This window comes from Polypterus senegalus, chromosome 14 (genome assembly GCF_016835505.1).
Source record: "Polypterus senegalus isolate Bchr_013 chromosome 14, ASM1683550v1, whole genome shotgun sequence".
Lineage (NCBI taxonomy): Eukaryota > Metazoa > Chordata > Cladistia > Polypteriformes > Polypteridae > Polypterus > Polypterus senegalus.
Genome location: NC_053167.1, coordinates 86,901,055 through 86,920,655, shown reverse-complemented (window position 1 = coordinate 86,920,655; position 19,601 = coordinate 86,901,055). Strand labels below are relative to the sequence as shown.

Genomic DNA, 19,601 nt, shown 5'->3' with positions numbered 1-19,601 from the left:
GTTTGAAGTCTTTGTTACTGGAACACAACAGACTATAGAGATACTTCAGCACTATTAGGGTGATCTTTGGTCAACAGACCCTCTACAGAGTACATAAAATGTTATACCAGGTAATCTTTTTAATAAAAAGTATAAAGGTTCACATGTATGGCATATTATCTGAAAGATAAGAGGAAGTGGTAATAATAAGTAATATTAATAGTAAAATACCTGATAAGTATATTGGATAAGCAGCAAGGTTATTATAGTTAACGAAAACTAAAATCAAAACTGAAACTCTTTTTAAAAAAACATTTTTGTAAACTGAAATAAAATAATTAACCAAACTGAAATGAAAAACTAAAACTAAGCGAAACTATTAAAGTAGCTGGAAAGACTAACTGCAATAAAATAACAATTTACTAAAATATTTTTAGTTTTCGTTTTTGAATGAATATTCTTGCCATTAGTCTTTAACCCTTGTAAGTTTTAACTCTGAAACAGAAAGTCATCCACCATGAGCCACCCACACATATTCATCCAGTGAATGGCAGTTGGTGGCAGAGGGCGGCTGTTCATACAGCATTTGCGGTGACAGAGCTAGTTGAATGCAGGCGAGTAAAGTGTGCGAAACAGAAAGCGATTTACGTGCCACCTTTCTTTGCGCTTGTTGTGTATCAAGATGTAATTCAAACGGCTGAAATCAGAATGTGCTGCTCAACAAAACTTTTACCATATGGACAGAAAAATCACGAGTGAGTAACGTTTCAGTTTATTTCTCAGGTGCCTGCTTTTTGTTGACAGCAATTCACCTGCCACTTCGCACAGGAGAAATTGTTTTTACTTTCTCATATACGAAATATTGAGATCATGAAAAAATGTGACCTCAATATTTTGATGAATCCTGACGTTATAGACCTCCCAGAGTCCAAAAATACAGTTCTTTGGAATTGCATGTGTGTGTGTAAACACAATAACTCAAAAACGCAACTAGATAGATGGATGAAATTCTGCATTTTCGGCATTCATGCAGCTGCAGTGTCCAATTTATTCAACTTTACTTTTATAATAATTGTTCAATATATTATTTATTTGATTTGATTTGTTGTTGATGGTTCCTTAATGTACATTATATAAAAATACTCCTCAAATGTCCATCCCCATATCTGAGTATACAAGAAAGTCGAGGGGAGATCACTCCCGGTTTTTGAAAATAAAATGGCACTGATCGAGAGACTGACTAGGTCATCATACAAGAGCAACATATTGTTGCTGACCAATCACTTTTGCTCTAAAAACATTGTTTAACAACAGTGATACAAACAAAGGTAGGTAGGTGAAGACAGCCTGCCAAGTGATGAAGAACTAAACATACTAATGGGTTTTTGTATTTATTCTATATTTATTAATTTATTTTTTAGTTCATATTCACAAATCAAAATACCTGATTTTGTGAAAGGCAGAATTATATTTTAAAATATTTGTCTCCTTTTTTCAATGTTTTTCTCTCTCTCTATCTCTCAAAATAGATAGTTGAAATATCATATTCTTTTTGTTCTTAACATCAGCCATATCATACATGTTACATGACAGGGATTTTTCCTGCCTTACATCCAAACCTGCTGGGGTAGGCTCCAGGTTTCCTGCGATCCTAATCTGGATGAACAGGTTTAGATAATGTCGTATATATTGTTCTTAATCTCAGATGCTGTCTCTGTCGTTTTATGCCGGTCCGTACTCCTATTATCTGCTCTTGCTCTGCTCATTATGGGTTTACTGTTCTTATGGTGGGCTATTCAAGTCTCACTGCCCCTAACCTTCACACTACATACTTGTTTTTTTTGTTTCCCTCAATACAGCTAGGTGGGGTCTGCACACTGATTCAAGTCTTAGAGCCCTGTTCTTCCTAAGCCCCCGTGATTTTCATGAGAAAATATTTTAAAAATTATAAAATTGTGTAAAATTATTCATATTCAGTATCAAGTTTTGATTATACTTGTTTTTATCAGATTAAAACAAAACCAGATAGTAAACCATGTAGTGCAGTAAGCTTCCACTAACATTAAACTCGTATCCAAATCTGTTAAGTGTACAGTTCTGTCTGATTGTGACACAAAACTAAACTCTGTAGGACCTCCATGCAATAATTACTAAAACTAAAACAGAAACTAATAGATATAAAAATAAAATAGAAATGTCTTTGTGAAATAAAAACTAAACTAAAAATACACAATGAAGGAAAACTAAAACTAAACTGAATTTCCAAGTAAGGTCAGAAAAAATACAGAAATAAAAACTAATATAAAAAGGCAAAACTATAATAACCTTGATAAGCAGGAATGCTTTTTCATCTAATGGGTTGACATCAGGTGTTTATAATGCCAAAGTGGAAGAGACAAGTGGAGAAGATTTCTTATCCTGTCATCATTTTCTCTGTTACCTCTCCCCTATGTACAGGTTTGTGATAGATATATGTATTATAGAGAAATATAGTTACAGTCAACATGTTTGTGGGATTCTAGATTGTTTATGTGTAAAAATGATTGATTTAAACAGCCTGATTTCACAGCCATTAAAAAAAAAAAACTACAACAGCAAAAGCCAAAAAAGATAAACTGCAATGCAATACTAATAACAGCAGACACTGTAAGTTTCCACCATATTTTCCACTGCTGTCTTATGTCAAATCTGAAGAAACAAGGAATGTTAAACCTACAAATGGTTAAGCAAGGAAATTTGACCCTTACAAGCCTGTATGAAATTAAGCAAAAAAATCTGAACATCACAACAGAAGTCTTTAGCAATTGTGACTCTCCAGGACAAGGGCTGGCCACCACTCTTATAGATTAGTCCTGCTGTACAATTTAAATTATTATAAATGACAGTAATATTGTACTGGCTTTAATTTAATACTTATCTGAGATATCTCCACCATCCAAAATTGATTTAACTCAAGCAAATCTCTCCATAGGTCAATTTCTATTTAATAATATTACATTCTTTAAATAGCTATTTTTTGCAGATTCTAACACAATTTAAAAAGACATAGCCATGAGGGAGAAACCGTATACTTACAGGGTATATTCATTTAAAAAGTTGAAGACACCGTTAAAAATCAAATAGTGTGAATGTTAGCAGGGTTTCTATATTTTTTTCAATCAGGTAAACCTTTTATGAATATGATGTGCAGTATTTCTGGCAAAATCAAAACTGACAATTACGACACTTATTGCATATTTTGATCAAATTGTCGCCAATAAGCAAACATGTAGTGGCATGAATGAAAACACAAAGCATACAAGCTTTATTTTGTCGTGTGTTTTGCAGAGTACCTGTGGTTACTGAGCCCGTTACAGGTTCAAAGGGTACAGTGCCCTGTATAGTGACCAATGTGACAATATACTCTGTGGATGGTTGCAGACCGGTGAGTTTAGCCTGAGTTTTTGAGCCTTCTAGAGTGACCTGTAAGGTTTCACCATGGTCCTGGGGATTGTAGTTGAGGATAAACATATCAGCTGGTGGAGCAGGTGAACTCCAAGCCACTGTCACTGTGGAAGAAGTGATTTCGGAGAAGTACAGCTGTGTGACAGGTCGGAATCCTGTAATCCAAAGTGACTGGTCAACAACAATTTTATGAATAGAGCAGTGGTAAGAAATCACAGGTCTGTTTAACAATAAAGAGAAAACATCTTGCAAACTAGTAAGCTACAATCACATTTAAACTTGAGCTAATGCAGCTTCAGAAAACATCCAGAATTGATACTCATTACAGTTCAGATTACAATATTAAAAGATACAGAACAGAAAAAGTAAAGAAAATTCATATGATTGTCAACCTCATAATATCACACCTACAGTGGGCAACCTTGTTAATAGTCATTATTTTCCTGTATAAATCGTTGGTTGTTATGATAAAAAATGTCAGTTAAATATATCATATAGGAGACACACACAGTGATATTTGAGAAGTGAAATGAAGTTTATTGGATTTACAGAAAGTGTGCAATAATTGTTCAAACAAAATCAGGCAGGTGAATAAATTTGGGCACCGTTGTCACTTTATTGATTCCAAAACTTTTAGAACTAATTATTGGAACTCAGATTGGCTTGGTAAGCTCAGTGACACCTGACCTACATACACAGGTGAATCCTATAATGAGAAAGAGTATTTTAGGGGGTCAATTGTAAGTTTCCCTCCTCCTTTAATTTTCTCTGAAGAGTAGCAACATGGGGGTCACAAAACAACTCTCAAATGACCTGAAGACAAAGATTGTTCACCATCATGGTTTAGGGGAAGGAGACAGAAAGCTGTCCCAGAGATTTAAGGTGTCTGTTTCCAGATTTAGGAACATATTGAGGAAATGGAAGACCACAGGCTCAGTTCAAGTTAAGGCTCAAAGTGGCAGACCAAGAAAGATTTCGGATAGACAGAAGCGAATGGTGAGAACAGTCAGAGTCAACCCACAGACCAGCACCAAAGACCTACAACATCATCTTGCAGCAGATGGAGTCACTGTGCATCGTTCAACCATTCGGCGCACTTTACACAAGGAGATGCTGTATGCTAAAGTGATGCAGAGGAAGCCTTTTCTCCGCCCACAGCACAAACAGAGCCGCTTGAGGTATGCTCAAGCACATTTGGACAAGCCAGCTTCATTTTGGAATAAGGTGCTATGGACTGATGAAACTAAAATTGAGTTATTTGGGCATAACAAGGGGCATTATGCATGGAGGAAAAAGAACACAGCATTCCAAGAAAAACACCTGCTACCTACAGTAAAATATGGTGGTGATTCCATCATACTGTGGGGCTGTGTGGCCAGTGCAGGGACTGGGAATCTTGTCAAAGCTGAGGGACGCATGGATTCCACTCAGTATCAGCAGATTCTGGAGACCAATGTCCAGGAATCAGTGACAAAGCTGAAGCTGCGCCGGGGCTGGATCTTTCAACAAGACAACGGCCCGAAACTGTGGTGTGAGTTAAAGAGAGCTGTCCATGCTCGGAAGCCATCAAACCTGAATGAACTAGAGATGTTTTGTAAAGAGGAATGGTCCAAAATACCTTCAACCACAATCCAGACTCTCATTGGAACCTACAGGAAGCGTTTAGAGGCTGTAATTTCTGCAAAAGGCGGATCTACTAAATATTGATTTCATTTCTTTTTTGTGGTGCCCAAATTTATGCACCTGCCTGATTTTGTTTGAACAATTATTGCACACTTTCTGTAAATCCAATAAACTTCATTTCACTTCTCAAATATCACTGTGTGTGTCTCCTACTGTATATGATATATTTAACTGACATTTTTTATCGTAACAATCAACGATTTATACAGGAAAATAATGACTATTAACAAGGTTGCCCAAACTTTTGCATCCCACTGTATATACAATATTACAGTTGCACCATATTATTTCTAATCTTATAAAAAACATTATAAAATTATTTGGGATTGAAGCCACACAATTATGAAATTATAAGCTTTCAGAAAATATTCTTAAACAGATAATATTTTTGCTCTCTTTATAATTTCAGCATAGTAATCAAAGCAAAGTAAAATTTGTTCATTTACAAATTACTAATCTCATTCACTTCAAAATATTAGCAAGATGCCCAATCCAAAACTGCTGTAATGGTACAGCAAGTGACACGCAGCCGTCATCATTTTCTAAAATCTGTCACAATCACTTATCTGCTGTTGAAGCAGCAGGAGATAATATAATATCACTCAAAAAAAAGACACTGCTGGGAGCAGTGACAAAATCTACTGAAAATACAAACTTCAACAAATGAACGTTCCACCATGATGCCTGTGATTAATCTGTTAAAAAAACCTTCCTGGACTTTACTGAATATGATTTGGGGTGCTGTGTTTGGAACAGCCAAGTGAAAGCTGCTGGATGGATTGGAGAGTGACAATGGAGACAAAGTTCTGTGAGCTTTTTTCTGTCTAAACAAATGGAGTGGTGTGTTCCCTGGATTTCTTTATCTAAAACTAAGCTAAAACTGTTAAAGCTGCTGGCACAATTTGCTTATATTATAATAAAAAATACTGAAAAGAATGAATAAAACTACTGAGGTCTGAAGCATTACCATTGGAACCCACAATTCTTCACGGCATTATGAAACCAAATCTTTGCTTACAAAACAAGCAGATTATTGGATCCTGCTGAAATATATTATATTGATATTACATGCAGTAAATCTCTCAGCTATGCACTGAAGCATTTTTGCTTTTGAAAGCACTGAAATAACAATTTCATAAAACTTGAATAAATGCAAAAACAGACACATAAGCAAAGTATATTTATTCTTGGGCAAAACACAAATGCAGGATCTTACTTTATAGCTATATATTTCTACAATTTAAAATTGCTATTTTCAAAAAAGTCAATTCATAAAAGTGATTTTGCAGTACACATACTCATTATGTTCAACACATAGCACTACACATCTGATAACTGAGAGCTTTTAATGCAGTGTGAAGTGGTGAGTACAGTACAGCAGAGAGAAGGAGCTCACAGACAGCCCTGCCAGTACTGACAAAAAGCTTGGAACGTGCATACCTGAGGTCACTAGTGTAAGAATGTATACAGTAACACAATGTGGAGCTGCACCCTACCTAATACGTCCTAATAAGCGTATCTAAACACCAAGCAGATGCTTCGTTCACTACATATCCTCATAATTTACGGGTCTAGCAGTTGGTTGAATTAACTGGTGGTCTGATAGCAAAATCTTTCATTCACTAGATGCAGAATGACAACTAAAAATGAATTTAAACATTGAAAGAAGCAAAAAATGATGTATATTGTCATGATCACTTTTTGTAATTTATTCAGAGTGTTTGGGACATTTTTTGCTAGGGATGACTACCAGGGAGATGCTGCTGAAGACCATGCTTCAGTTTGGTGACATAGTAGACAAAATACATGTATTACTTTTTATTTTTACCTAAATAATAAAGCAAAGACTTTTGCACTAACAAAAGAATTAAACACTTCTTTTGGTTAAGAATTTCATGTTCCCAATTAAAATCCTTTCTTCAATATAGTTCTTGGTTTGCCTCATCACAAAACCTCACCTGTATAATCGAGCAAAGTTTAAGGTTTCAGTTCATGGCTTGTGTATTCAATCTCTTCCACTCAGAAAATTAAACCGATAGGTTAATTTCTTTAACAATCATTTTGTTGCTTGTTGTCTCCAGATGCTGTTATGAATGCCATTCATAATGGCAGTCTAGTAATGTAAATATATTCCTTTACAGAGATATTCCAGGGGTATTAATGCCAAGATTTTAAATGTTAAAAATGTGGGAACCTGTTGTGATAAATTAATTGAATCTGCAACAAAAGGCATTACTTGTCTAAGATGATGGAGTAAGTCAAGCTTGTGCAGAACTGGGTTGGATGAAAGAAAGAAAGAAAGAAAGAAAGAAAGAAAGAAAGAAAGAAAACTAATAGTGTGTATAAACGTATTACTATGATTATCTGGACAGAAGCAAACCTTAAAAAAGCCAAAGACTAGCACACCCAACAGGAGGTAATGGATTTACTATTTTAGCATATATTGTTTTTGTACTGTATTTCTCCTCCTTTTTTTCTAGGTGGTAGCCTTGGGATATGTATTTGCAGTTTCAGGAGATCCACATAAAGGATATTCATCCATCTATCTTCCAACCCGCTGAATCCAAACACAGGGTCATGGGGGTCTGCTGGAGCCAATCCCAGTCAACACAGGAACCAATCCTGGGCAGGGTGCCAACCCACCGCAGAACAAACACAAACAGCGCCAATTTAGAATCGCCAATCCACCTAACCTGCATGTCTTTGGACTGTGGGAGGAAACCGGAGTGCCCGGAGGAAACCCACGCAGACACGGGGAGAACATGCAAACTCCACACAGGGAGGACCCGGGAAGCAAACCCGGGTCTCCTAACTGCGAGGCAGCAGAGCTACCACTGCGCCAGCATGCCGCCCTAAAGGATATCCTTTAAAATTAAAGAGTGCAATTAGTTAATAAGTTTAAATTATCAGTACTGAGATATAATTATGATTGTTAATAATAATACCATAGATCTACAGTACATTATTTCACTTTTTTTTTAAATATATATGTGTAGGTTGTGGTTCTGGCAAGAGTTTATTACTCACTGCCATGTCTAAAGTAAATTTACAAACACAAATCACATATTTTTTCTAAGTACATCCACAAAACAACAGCATTTTCATATTCATTAATATAAGCTTGATTTGCTGATTAGACCACATAAATAGAAAATGAGTTACTGCTGTCTTCACCTACAGTTTGTTGTAATATATTGTCTTACTCAGTCAGTGCAGAAAGCCCAGACACATTAATTTAGCATTAGGGATTCATGGTAGGCAGTTTCCCAGGCATTTAGATGCTGTGCATATTTGTCCTAATCTAACAATTACTTTGATTTTCTTCCTAGAATTTCTGCATCCCGCCTAATAGAGCCATTTGCTACCATTACACATTTTCTGCAGTTTCAATAAGTTAAAAGCAGTGAATTTAAGTATAAAAGTAAACTAAATCTGTAAAATTTAAAGCCTGCTTTAGAGAAGCAGTGAGTGTCAATTGTATGGACCTCCATAAACAGCAGTGACCCACTAGAATAGCTTTTGGCTGTGGCAGCAGCATGCTGTGTGCTTAATTTATTAAACCTAGGACCTTTCCATTTTTTTGATTGGAAGGAAATAGCCAAAGCTTCCAGTGCTGTTTTTGTAATAATGGAGTAGAACAAGATCTATTTTCCTCAGAGCCGTGATGTTTAGAACACCACTTACTGAAACAGGTGTGCTAAAAATAGCCCGTTTTCTGGGAAAAATAAACCATCCATTTGATATTTTTCATTTTCCATCACTGTCACCATCACAATGTATTGAATGTTGAAATGGATGTTTTTCTGCTAAATTTCCGAGTACATTTTCAAAATATAAAAATAAGGGAAAAATCAAATGAATGCTCTAAAGAAAAAATAAAAAATGCATGTATTATTTTTATATGTTATTCTTGAAATGTCATAATATAAAAAGATAAACAGTCATGTAAACCAACAGCTGCACACTTTCTTAAAACATTTATATAGCATTACAAATCCCCAAACCACAGTAAATCCTATTAAAACAGGAAAGGAAGAACTTGTTGCGCTATTGTGAATCTGTGTTGAGCAGGATTTCTTACAAAAACAGGAGGTCCAGTACAAAATATGTTATTCTGGGAGTCACCAAGCAGCCTCTAATAACCCTAAAAAAACTACAGCTGTATATGAACAAAATGGAGGGCACTTTACATATAGGGCGTTTCTAAAGGGTGCATCATCCTGTAAGAAGCATGTAATCCTGACTTTGACTTCTCAGAACTCACCCTGGAGACTTATACCAAGTAGAAAAAGATTAAATAGTCTGCTAAGTTCAACGATGCGCTTGGGACAAGTTTAAAAAACACATCATTTTCAGACCACCCTTAAGGATGGAGGTGGCCATATCATGTTTTTTTTTTCAGCTTCAAGACTTGGAAGTTTTGTTAAGATAAATAAAAGAAAGCAAATACAGCAAAACATGCAAACTCTTCTGTTCACATGAAACCTGGAAACCGGGAGATCCTACACCTCCGAGCAGAGCAATAACCTAAAACCTAAAACCACGTGTAAAGAGGAACTGACTGAGGGAGTCGGAACAATTTTGTAAAGAGAAATGGGGTTTTTAACCTAGAAAATTTAAAAAATATATGTATAATTAAGAAATGGGTGTAGATGTTTTGGGCTGGCACAGTGGTAAGCATTGTAGCTTCATAGATTAAGGGTCCTGGGTTTAAAATCCTGGCCAATCGCTTTCTGTGTGGAATTTATATGTTTTACCAGTGTCTGTTTCCCCAAAGCTGCAGCTCCAATAAAAAGTATTCACCCCATTGAAAGTTTTCACATTTTATCATTATACAACATTGAATCACAGGGGGGTTCATTTTGCTTTTTTGACACTGATCAACAGAAAAAGATTTTTTAATATCAAAGTGAATTCAGATCTCAGCAAAGTGGTCTAGATTAACTACAAATACAGAAAACAAAATAATTTATCACATTAGTACGCTCTTCATTCCTCTTTCAAAGCTCCATACCCCACCAATTCACAAATCTGGTAAACTTCTGGTTCTTGTTCTCTTATGGTACTTCACACCCACAAACACAACTGTCACTCCACTAAACTCATCTGACTACTTTTTTTATTCAGTTTTCTCTGCATCTTTCCTCTTCCCCACTGCCATTGGTTCCTTCCTCCATTACCTTCCTTTCTCCTACTCATTTCTCTTCTGTAATTAAATTTATATAGCGCTCTTCTTACCTACGTAAACTGCTTTACATAAACAACGGGGAACAATGGGGAACCATTTCACTATCCCTAATGTGAAGCAATGGCTTCCATGCTTAAGCTAGTATACTAACCACACATTAGCTTTTAGGTGGTAATGGATAAAGACAGATAATTAGCCAATCAGAGACCAACGATAATTAGTGGCCAGAATAAAGAAGGCCATGGTAGGCAATCTAGCCAGGACATCATGAAACATCCTACTGTTTTCAGAGGATACCCTTTTTTGTGATCATTGCCACTGGCAACCTGTCCTCAGTTTTGTAATCTTGGCTTGATGCTGCGGTCTATCCTCACTTCTCTGGGCATGCACACGAACAACCCCCTGCACATGGGTTTCTGAAGTGCTAAATGACAAACAGACAAAGCTTAGGACAACTGAAATGAAATGGATGAAGACAAAAGCCAGGCTAACCTGGATAAATATCAATCTCTTCCATCTTCCTTCTGTCCTACCAAAAATAAGAACAGACTTCTTGACCTTAATAATTTCACTGCACTGAGATGACTGTACTTATTATTGTAGATACCTTATAGCTGCCTAGACCTACCAGCATGTTATCTGTCCCCATTATGCTAGATCTCTTATCTGCCTTTTCCACAGTCAACTACCAGATTATCCTTGCCACCATCGCTGACCTTGGCATCACTGGAACTACCCTTGGTTAGTGTGAGTGCTACCTCTTGTGGAGATCCTACCATGTGTCTAGGTGTGGAAAGATGTGGTGGGAGCACCAGGCAAGCCCAGGGGTGCCTCAGGGATCAGGGCCCTATCATCTTGTCCAATGGTTTCGTTTATCAGTGCTATGCTGAAGATAGGCAGATATACTTGTCATTCCCTAAAGAGGACCATACAGTATTAGCTAGAATCTCTGCATGATTAACATATATTGCAACCTGGATGAAGGAACACTATCTCCAGCTCAACCTGGCAAAGATGGGCCTTCTCTTATCCCAGCTTGCCTATCTATTCGGTATCCCATCTCTGTTCACCTCAGCTCATTAATGCTAACGTTTCACAAGTCTGTTTGCCACCTTGGTGTGACGATTGATGACCTTCACTTAAAATGGCAATTCAGTATTCTCTGTTCCTCCTCTCTTTCCTAAATGTTTCTCAGTCTTGTAGATTCACTTTTACAAAATCCAGAAGATCATACTGTATCTGACAGAGCATGCAGCACAACTCTTAATCCAGGCTTTGATCTGGATCCTCATGGACTACTGAAGCTCTCTGTGGTAGGAGTACTGGCATATGTCACCAAGATGCTACAGATGATTCAAAATGCAATAGCACATCTGGTTTGCAAACAGTCAAGGCAGGCACACGTCACTCCTCTTTTCAGATCACTACAATGGCTCCCTCTTGTGGCAATTTACTATATTTATGGCTGATGAAGAGTGTGGCATCAAATCTCAATTCAGACTCTTTTCACATGTAGCTCCAAGCTGGTGGAACACGCTACCCTCCTCCATTTGAAATTTTGACTCAATGTGTTTAAAAATTGTTTGAAGATGTTTTTGTTTGGTGAATATTAGCTGTTGGGTTTTTCTAACCTAGGAATTGTAACTAGTTTGTATTTTGCTCTGAATTCTTCACTTTTGATGATTAATTTTATCCTGTAACACTTGTTCACAAACAGTACCCCCGACTAAGGTTTCCTTGACTTCTTTTGTAAGTCACTTTGGATAAAATCATGTTCTATGAAAATAAATGTAAAATTATATGCAAATGTAGTCACCCCTTTTAATATGACACAACTAAATCATCACTGGTATAGCGACTTGGTTTTAGAAGTCACATAATTAGTTCAAGGGCGGCACGGTGGCGCAGTGGGTAGTGCTGCTGCCTCGCAATTAGGACACCCAGGTTCCTCCCTGTGTGGAGTTTGCATGTTCTCCCCGTGTCTGCATGGGTTTCCTCCAGGTGTTCCGGTTTCCTCCCACAGTCCAAAGACATGCAGGTTAGGTGCACTGGTGATTCTAAATTGGCCCTAGTGTGTGCTTGGTGTGTGTGTGTGTGTGTGCCCTGCAGTGGGCTGGCGCCCTGCCAGGGGTTTGTTTCCTGCTTTGCACCCTGTGTTGGCTGGGATTGGCTCCAGCAGACTCCTGTGACTCTGTAGTTAGGATGTGGCGGGTTGGATAATGGATGGATAGATGGATGGATAATTAGTTCAATGGAGGTCATCTAGATGTAGTCAAGGGGATTCAATTGGTTGTATTATAAATACACCTGTATCTGGAACGTCCATGTTATGGTGAGTCAGCATGATGGACTAAACTATGCAATGAAGACAAAAGAACACTCTAAGCAACTCTGTGAAAAGGTGATTGAAAATCACAATTCAGAAGATGATAGAAGAAAATATCCAAATCAATAAATATCTTAAATCAATCATTAAGAATTGGAAAGAGTATGACACAGCTGTAAATTTGCCTAGAGTAGGCAATTCACACAAACTGAATGATTGGGCAGGAAGATTAGTTAGGGAGGCCACCAAGAAACCTATGAAAACTCTGAAGGAGTTACAAGCTACAGGAATACAATTGGAGAGACTGTGCATACAACAACTGCTGCCTAGGTGCTTCACCAGTCATTGGTTTATGGGAGAGTGGCAAAGAGAAAACACGCACATGGCATCTAGGCTAAAGTTTGCCAGGCACATGGAAGACTTTGAAGTCAGTTGGAAGAAGGTTCTATGGTCTGGTATGAGTAAGACCAAAAGCAAGCATTTTGGGCATCAGACTAAATGCCATGTTTGACATAAGCTAAACACTACACATTATCAAAAACACACTAGTGAAACATGGTGGTGGCACAATCATGCTGTGGGGATGCTTCTCTACAGCAGGTCCTGGAAAGCTTGTAAGGTAAGAGGGGAAAACGAATACAGGGAAATCCTGGTTGAAAACCGGATGAAATCTTTAAAAAACATGCACATTGGGAGAAGATTTGTTTTCTGGATGGACAATGACTCAAAACATAAAGCCAAAGCTACACAGGAATGGTTTAAAACCAACAACGTTATTTTCCTGAACTGGTAGTGGCACAGTCCAGATCTCGATCCAATTGACAACTCACAATCTCCAGGCAATTGACAGAGTCTGAGTAGTTTTGCAAAGAAGAATGGGGTAAAAATGCAGTGTCCAGATGTACAAACTCAATATAGGCATATGCATGTAGCTTCAACCCTCTCATCTATTAAACCCTGACTTGAAGCGGGTGAATATGCAATCACTTTTTCTGTTTTCTCTTTGCAATTTAGACCACTTTGCAGAGAACCTGATTTTATGTTAACAATAATGAGTCTTTTTCTGTAGATCAGTGTCAAAAAAGAAAAAATTAAATCCACTGTGTTTCAGTGTTAAATATTAATAAAATGTTGGAACTTCCAAGCGGTGAATGCTTTTTTATGGGCATGGAATGGGTGTTAGATTAATTGACTCCAAATTGGTGTGGTGTAAGTGCATGTGGTAGCACGTCATGTAATAAATGAATGGCTCATTTCGGGCTGACTTCTGCATTACACCCTGTGGTGCTGTGATAGGCTATGGCTACCAGGGAACTCTGAAATCGATTAAGAGAGTTTAAAGTGTCATGATTAGTTTATTTAATTTACTGTCAAAGCGTAAAAATTTTTAAGACTTTTAATTGAAAGAATATAGGACAAAAGGCCAACCTGAATGAATCAAGATAATGGCATTTAAACAGTTTAGTGTTGCTGATGATTGAATAATTTTTGAAGTTTATTTTTCAATTAATTGTGCTAATTAATAAAAAAAAAAAACATATGCTCTATTAAGTTTCAGGTATGTAGGACAGAACAAGGAAGAAATGTGTTCTAACAAGCTTTGAAGGAGCATAAGTAATCACTGGTGCAGAAGAATTGTGAGGTTTGATTAAGCAATAAGAAGCACAAATACTGTATAAAAAAGGCGTATTTCTATAAACATAGGGTGATTAGATAGCATTAATCAATTCATTTTGGGGACCTTTTTTTAGTACAGTTTCACATAGATTTTATCTTGGCAGTTTAAGGAGACAGTCCAAAGAAGACATGCTCACACTATTGTAACTTACAGTAGACTAAATGAGAGTCGACAGAGATCGACAGGCGGATCGGTGCGGCGTCCGCAGTGATGCGGGCTCTGCATCGGTCTGTCGTGGTGAAAAAGGAGCTGAGTCGTAAGGCAAAACTCTCAATTTACCAGTCGATCTACGCTCCTACCCTCACCTATGGTCATGAGCTATGGGTACTGACCGAAAGAACGAGATCGCGAATACAAGCGGCTGAAATGAGTTTCCTCCGCAGGGTGTCTGGGCTTTCCCTTAAAGATAGGGTGAGAAGCTCAGTCATCCAGGAGGAGCTCAGAGTAGAGCCGCTGCTCCTCCGCATCGAGAGGAGTCAGATGAGGTGGCTCAGGCATCTGATCAGGATGCCTCCTGGACTCCTCCCTGGTGAGGTGTTCCGGGCACGTCCAACCGGGAGGAGGCCCCGGGGAAGACCCAGGACACGCTGGAGGGACTATGTCTCCCGGCTGGCCTGGGAACGCCTTGGGATTCTCCCGGAAGAGCTGGAAGAAGTGGCCGGGGAGAGGGAAGTCTGGGCCTCTCTGCTTAAGCTGCTGCCCCCGCGACCCGACCTCGGATAAGTGGAAGAGGATGGATGGATGGATGGATAAATGAGAGTCACCAATTTGGGATGTGGGAAGAAACCAAAAAAAAAAAAACCCCATAGTCATAGGGACAACGTGTCAGCTCCTCACAGTCTGTGACGAAATTGGGATTCCAAACCAGGCCAACATGACACACCTGATTAATTATCAGCTAACATTATATATTTCTCACATTACCTGCTTCAATCAGAAGCAGCAATGAGTGTACAGCTCCAGGGCAGGACCAACTCAAGCACGTTTACTTCCTTAGACAACCACCCCAATAATGTGCCCGATTTCCTGCTGTGATGGTAGAGGTTAATACCCTTATCAACATTTCATTGTGAAATTGAGAGAATGGGAATGATTTTGATGTACAGTATCTTCCATACCCTGCAAAAAATGATCACTTACCATTTAACATTTCACTGTCAAAATGGACATGTTATTCTAATCATCTGTGCCATGGGCTTGCACCTTATCGGTGTGCCCCTACAAAGAGACAGCCCACAGACAGCCACATAAATAGATTGTGTCATGGGCCAGCATCGCCTATCATACAGCTGGGTCTTAGACAGATTTCTGTATCCCCTATGCCACTAGCAAGTGCTACAATACGTGTGATGAGAAAGCTATAGTGTTTGTGACACCATATTATCTTGGAATTAAAATGCTGTCTCAAAATGAAATATCATTTTCTCCCCACAATTCTCCAATGCAGAAATTGCTTCAGTGTTCACAGCTGCCAGGACAGGCTTTGGTTTATGCAACTTAAATTACATTAAAATGGGTATGAAAATGTTATATTGTTTCCTTTTTTAATCATTCTTTTGCAACCTAGACATGAGACTGTATTTATGAAAATCTGCCACTTCTGATTTTAAACATACAATGTATATACATACAGGTCCTTTTTGATATGTTTTAGGTTAAATTATTGCTATTATTGTTTATTATTATTATTATTGTTATTTCATTACATCGTCACCATCATATTGGTAAGTATTTTGGATCTCAATCATAAATAATCATTTAGTCGTTACTGTAGTTTTCTTCATTTCAATGTATACTGTAGAAGGTATTATAATCATTACATATACATAAATAAGTATGTATACATTGTACAGTATGTATGTATATGTTTATCAAAATGTATGTGTTTTCATTATCTGATAAGGAAGTTGCATTCTATGACTAATTTTGACATTACACTTGGAAAACATATATCAATCTTAACAAGATTAAATCCTTAAAAACACGCACACAAAAAAGTGCATGGTAGCAAAATAGCTAGCTTTCCTGCCAGGTTTTCTTTCCAGCCTTGTAAACTACCTGTGAATTTCTCATGATCTCCAATTGTGGGCTTTTGTCTAGTTTTAGGTGAATTGGCGACTGTAAATTGGTGCTGTGTATTTACGTTTCCTATGATGGGCTAGCAGCCCATCAATGGCTGGTGTCTACTGTACACTGCACCTGGGATAGGCTTCAACTCCTTCTGATACCACAATAGAATTAAGGGGATTCAATAAATGGTTTACAGATTTACATAAAAATTGAATCAACATATGTGGCATATATGTTATATATATTTTGTTCTGCTGGTAGAATTTGTTTGTTGACTTGTAAGATCAAATCTTACACTTTTATAAAAAATGTATTGTTTAAGCTAGAGGCCTGCAAAGTGAGTCCTGGAGGGCTATAATGGCTACTGTTTTTTGTTTCAACCAGATTACCTACTTAAAAACCAATCCTTGCCCAGTAACAGATCATATTCAATTTTAGGTCTTGTTAGTGATGTCATTCTACAATGTCAGATGATTTTTTTCCTGTCCAAGGATATATTCCAAATGATCTGTAGCCTGAAATGGATGATCATTTTTCAATTCTTTCCCTTTAGTTTTCTTGCAAATATGTTACTAAATCAATTCATGATGAATATACACAGTTCTCCTTTTAAATAATTGAATGGAAAACTGTCATTTGCATCATATTTCTAATGAGCAATTAAAAACAGTGCATGCAGCTCTATAAGACTAAAATAAGCAATTAAGAATGGGGGAATCTTAAAAAGTGAGACACTTGAAGCTTCCAAAGTGTTGCTTGAAAAATAAGTGCTTTAACAGCAACAATCAACTTCTTATTAGGAGAATGGATTGGAACAAAAACCTGCTGTCACTATGGCCAACCAGAATTTGACTTTGCAGGCCCAGGGTATAAGCTATTAAACAACTTAAAATTCATCATTAAGTAAACATAAAACTATTAGAAAGAACTGTACCTGTGAAAGCATCAATGCTGACTGGAGAGCTTTGCTGCCTGCCACGCTGTGCTGTAACCACTATTGCGTACTCAGTTCCAGGTTCCAGGTCAGTCAGTGTGATGTCTGAAACATTCTGGAGGACAAGAACTTCAGCTGCTTGCCCATTGGATGCAGTATATTTGACTCGATAATGGTCAATTGGACCTTTGACTTTGCTCCACTGCAAGGAGATTGAATTATCAGTGGAGGCAGTCACAGTCAAATCCATAGGGCTGTCCAGGTCTGAATACATTAAAAGAAAATAAATAAATCAAACTGAATGATTAGTCTAACAAACATTAATCATCTTGACCAGAACTTAATAAATGACACTCAAAACAATATATTACAGATATCCTGATCACTATTCTTATTATGCTAAATAATACATATTTTTAGAGCATATAGATTGTAGGTACAATTCTCATTCAATAATGTGAAGTATATTGCTTGGAACATTACAGTATGACGTAATCTAATGTCCGCCCAGCTTACTGGTTATGCATTGAAGTCTGAGTTTGTGAAACAATTAAACCAAACTCCTGTCAAGCTTGAGTGCTACCAAAGTAAAGGTTTATGCTCATAAAATAGTTTTCTTTCATCTTGACGAACTATTGACATCTAGTAACGAGTTGTACAGTGCGTTCACATCTCTCTCAGACACGGTTATGAATGTATGACAGCAGATGGTGCAGATCTTTTGCTAAGAAATCGTGAGACAGACACTAATGGGCTACGGTTACAAGATCAAATACGCATTGTTCTTCTTTTCTTTTCTGGATACATTGAATAAAATCATTGCTATAAAATGTAAAAGAAAATTCTACTGCTCCTGACCTGTAAAATTTCACTAGTGATCCTTATAAATGAGAAACTTGTAGACAATGACAGAAAAATCAGTTTCTAAGACAGTTTCTAAGAATTTTTTGCTCCTCTCATTTTCTTAATATATGAATAAGATGCCTGACTAAATATCCATGGATTAGATTCAGGTAAGTCTATTTTTGAAAAGATAAATTAGAATGACTTTCGATGGGCTGGCGCCCTGTCCAGGGTTTGTTTCCTGCCTTGCACCCTGTGTTGGCTGGGATTGGCTCCAGTAGACCCTCGTGACCCTGTAGTTAGGGTATAGTGGGTTGGATAATGGATGGATGGATATAGAATGACATATTTTATCAAGCACTCTACATTTAGTGCTTACTTTATAAGTTAAGAATAAGGTTTGGCAAACACCTATTGTAAACTGATTTATTTTCTAATAACTATTAACAATATATGCAATAATAACAATTATGTAAATCAATTATGCAATTAATAAAAAATTATGCAAATCAATATAACATCAATCCTGAAGCAAAATGAATAGTAAAAGTCTCTCGCAAAGACTAAAATCCAACAATCTTTATTGTAGCAGTCTATGGTCTGGAGCACACGCACATACGCATGCACACACACAGTCAAGCTGTAGTCAGATTTGTTCCTGTCTATCGTACATGGACAGCAATGGTATTTCTGCCTGCTTCTGACAAGTTTTATCACCGTTCACTGCTTCAAGCCAGAATTCTTATTGTTACTTTGATCTCTCCGGTAATACTAGATTGATTATTTATTTATCCTTATGGAAATAATCTTCCTAGTAAAGAATGTAGGGTGCAGTTCCTCCAAGATGCAGCTCTCAGTTTCACACACCTAAGCAGTCATCCTTTTTACACTTAGAAGGACTGATAGGATCCTTTCCAATGTATGAATTTTTTAATTGGCCTGAAGGATCCTAATATTTCTATGTATAAAGCAACTAAGGATATTCAAATAAATTCTTCAAATGTCCCATAAAGTTAACCTTCTATATGTTCATATTATTTCAACAGAAGATAGGATGAATATCTAAATAACCAAAATATTGTAATATCTCAGTGAATGTCATGGCTGTAAAGACTTTAAGAGACAATCCGCATTTTTCAAGTAAAAATTATTTCTTCAAAATCAGGGAATATTTAATTTGCCACACAAAATTGTGCTCTAAAGTGAAGCCTTTTCTTTTGATAAATTTTAAAAATACCTTGCAGCTTACAATGGGCATGGAGGGTACACAGGTCCATTTATTGAAAAAGCCTTTCAAACCTAAATAAATAAGTCTATTTCTCAAGCTGTGTCTTGAAATTACATATGTACTGTAAAAGAGCATATCCATGTCATTTTAATAAGGAAAAAAAATACAGAGCAAAATATGTCTGGGACATCTAGCCATTTTAAAAGGAAACTGTGCACTTTGCTCTTT

General features: G+C 37.2%; 1 protein-coding gene across 1 annotated transcript in view; it reads right to left on the bottom strand.

Moving 5' to 3' along the window:
- tnr (tenascin R (restrictin, janusin)) overlaps positions 1-19,601 on the bottom strand; it is a 208,313-nt gene that overhangs the window by 84,477 nt on the left and 104,235 nt on the right. Inside the window, exons 9-10 of the mRNA XM_039735597.1 lie at positions 17,303-17,566; positions 3,312-3,578 (exon numbers count right to left, since the gene is read on the bottom strand). Coding sequence (XP_039591531.1) covers positions 3,312-3,578; positions 17,303-17,566 — 531 coding nt within the window. The remainder of the gene's footprint in view (positions 1-3,311; positions 3,579-17,302; positions 17,567-19,601) is intronic.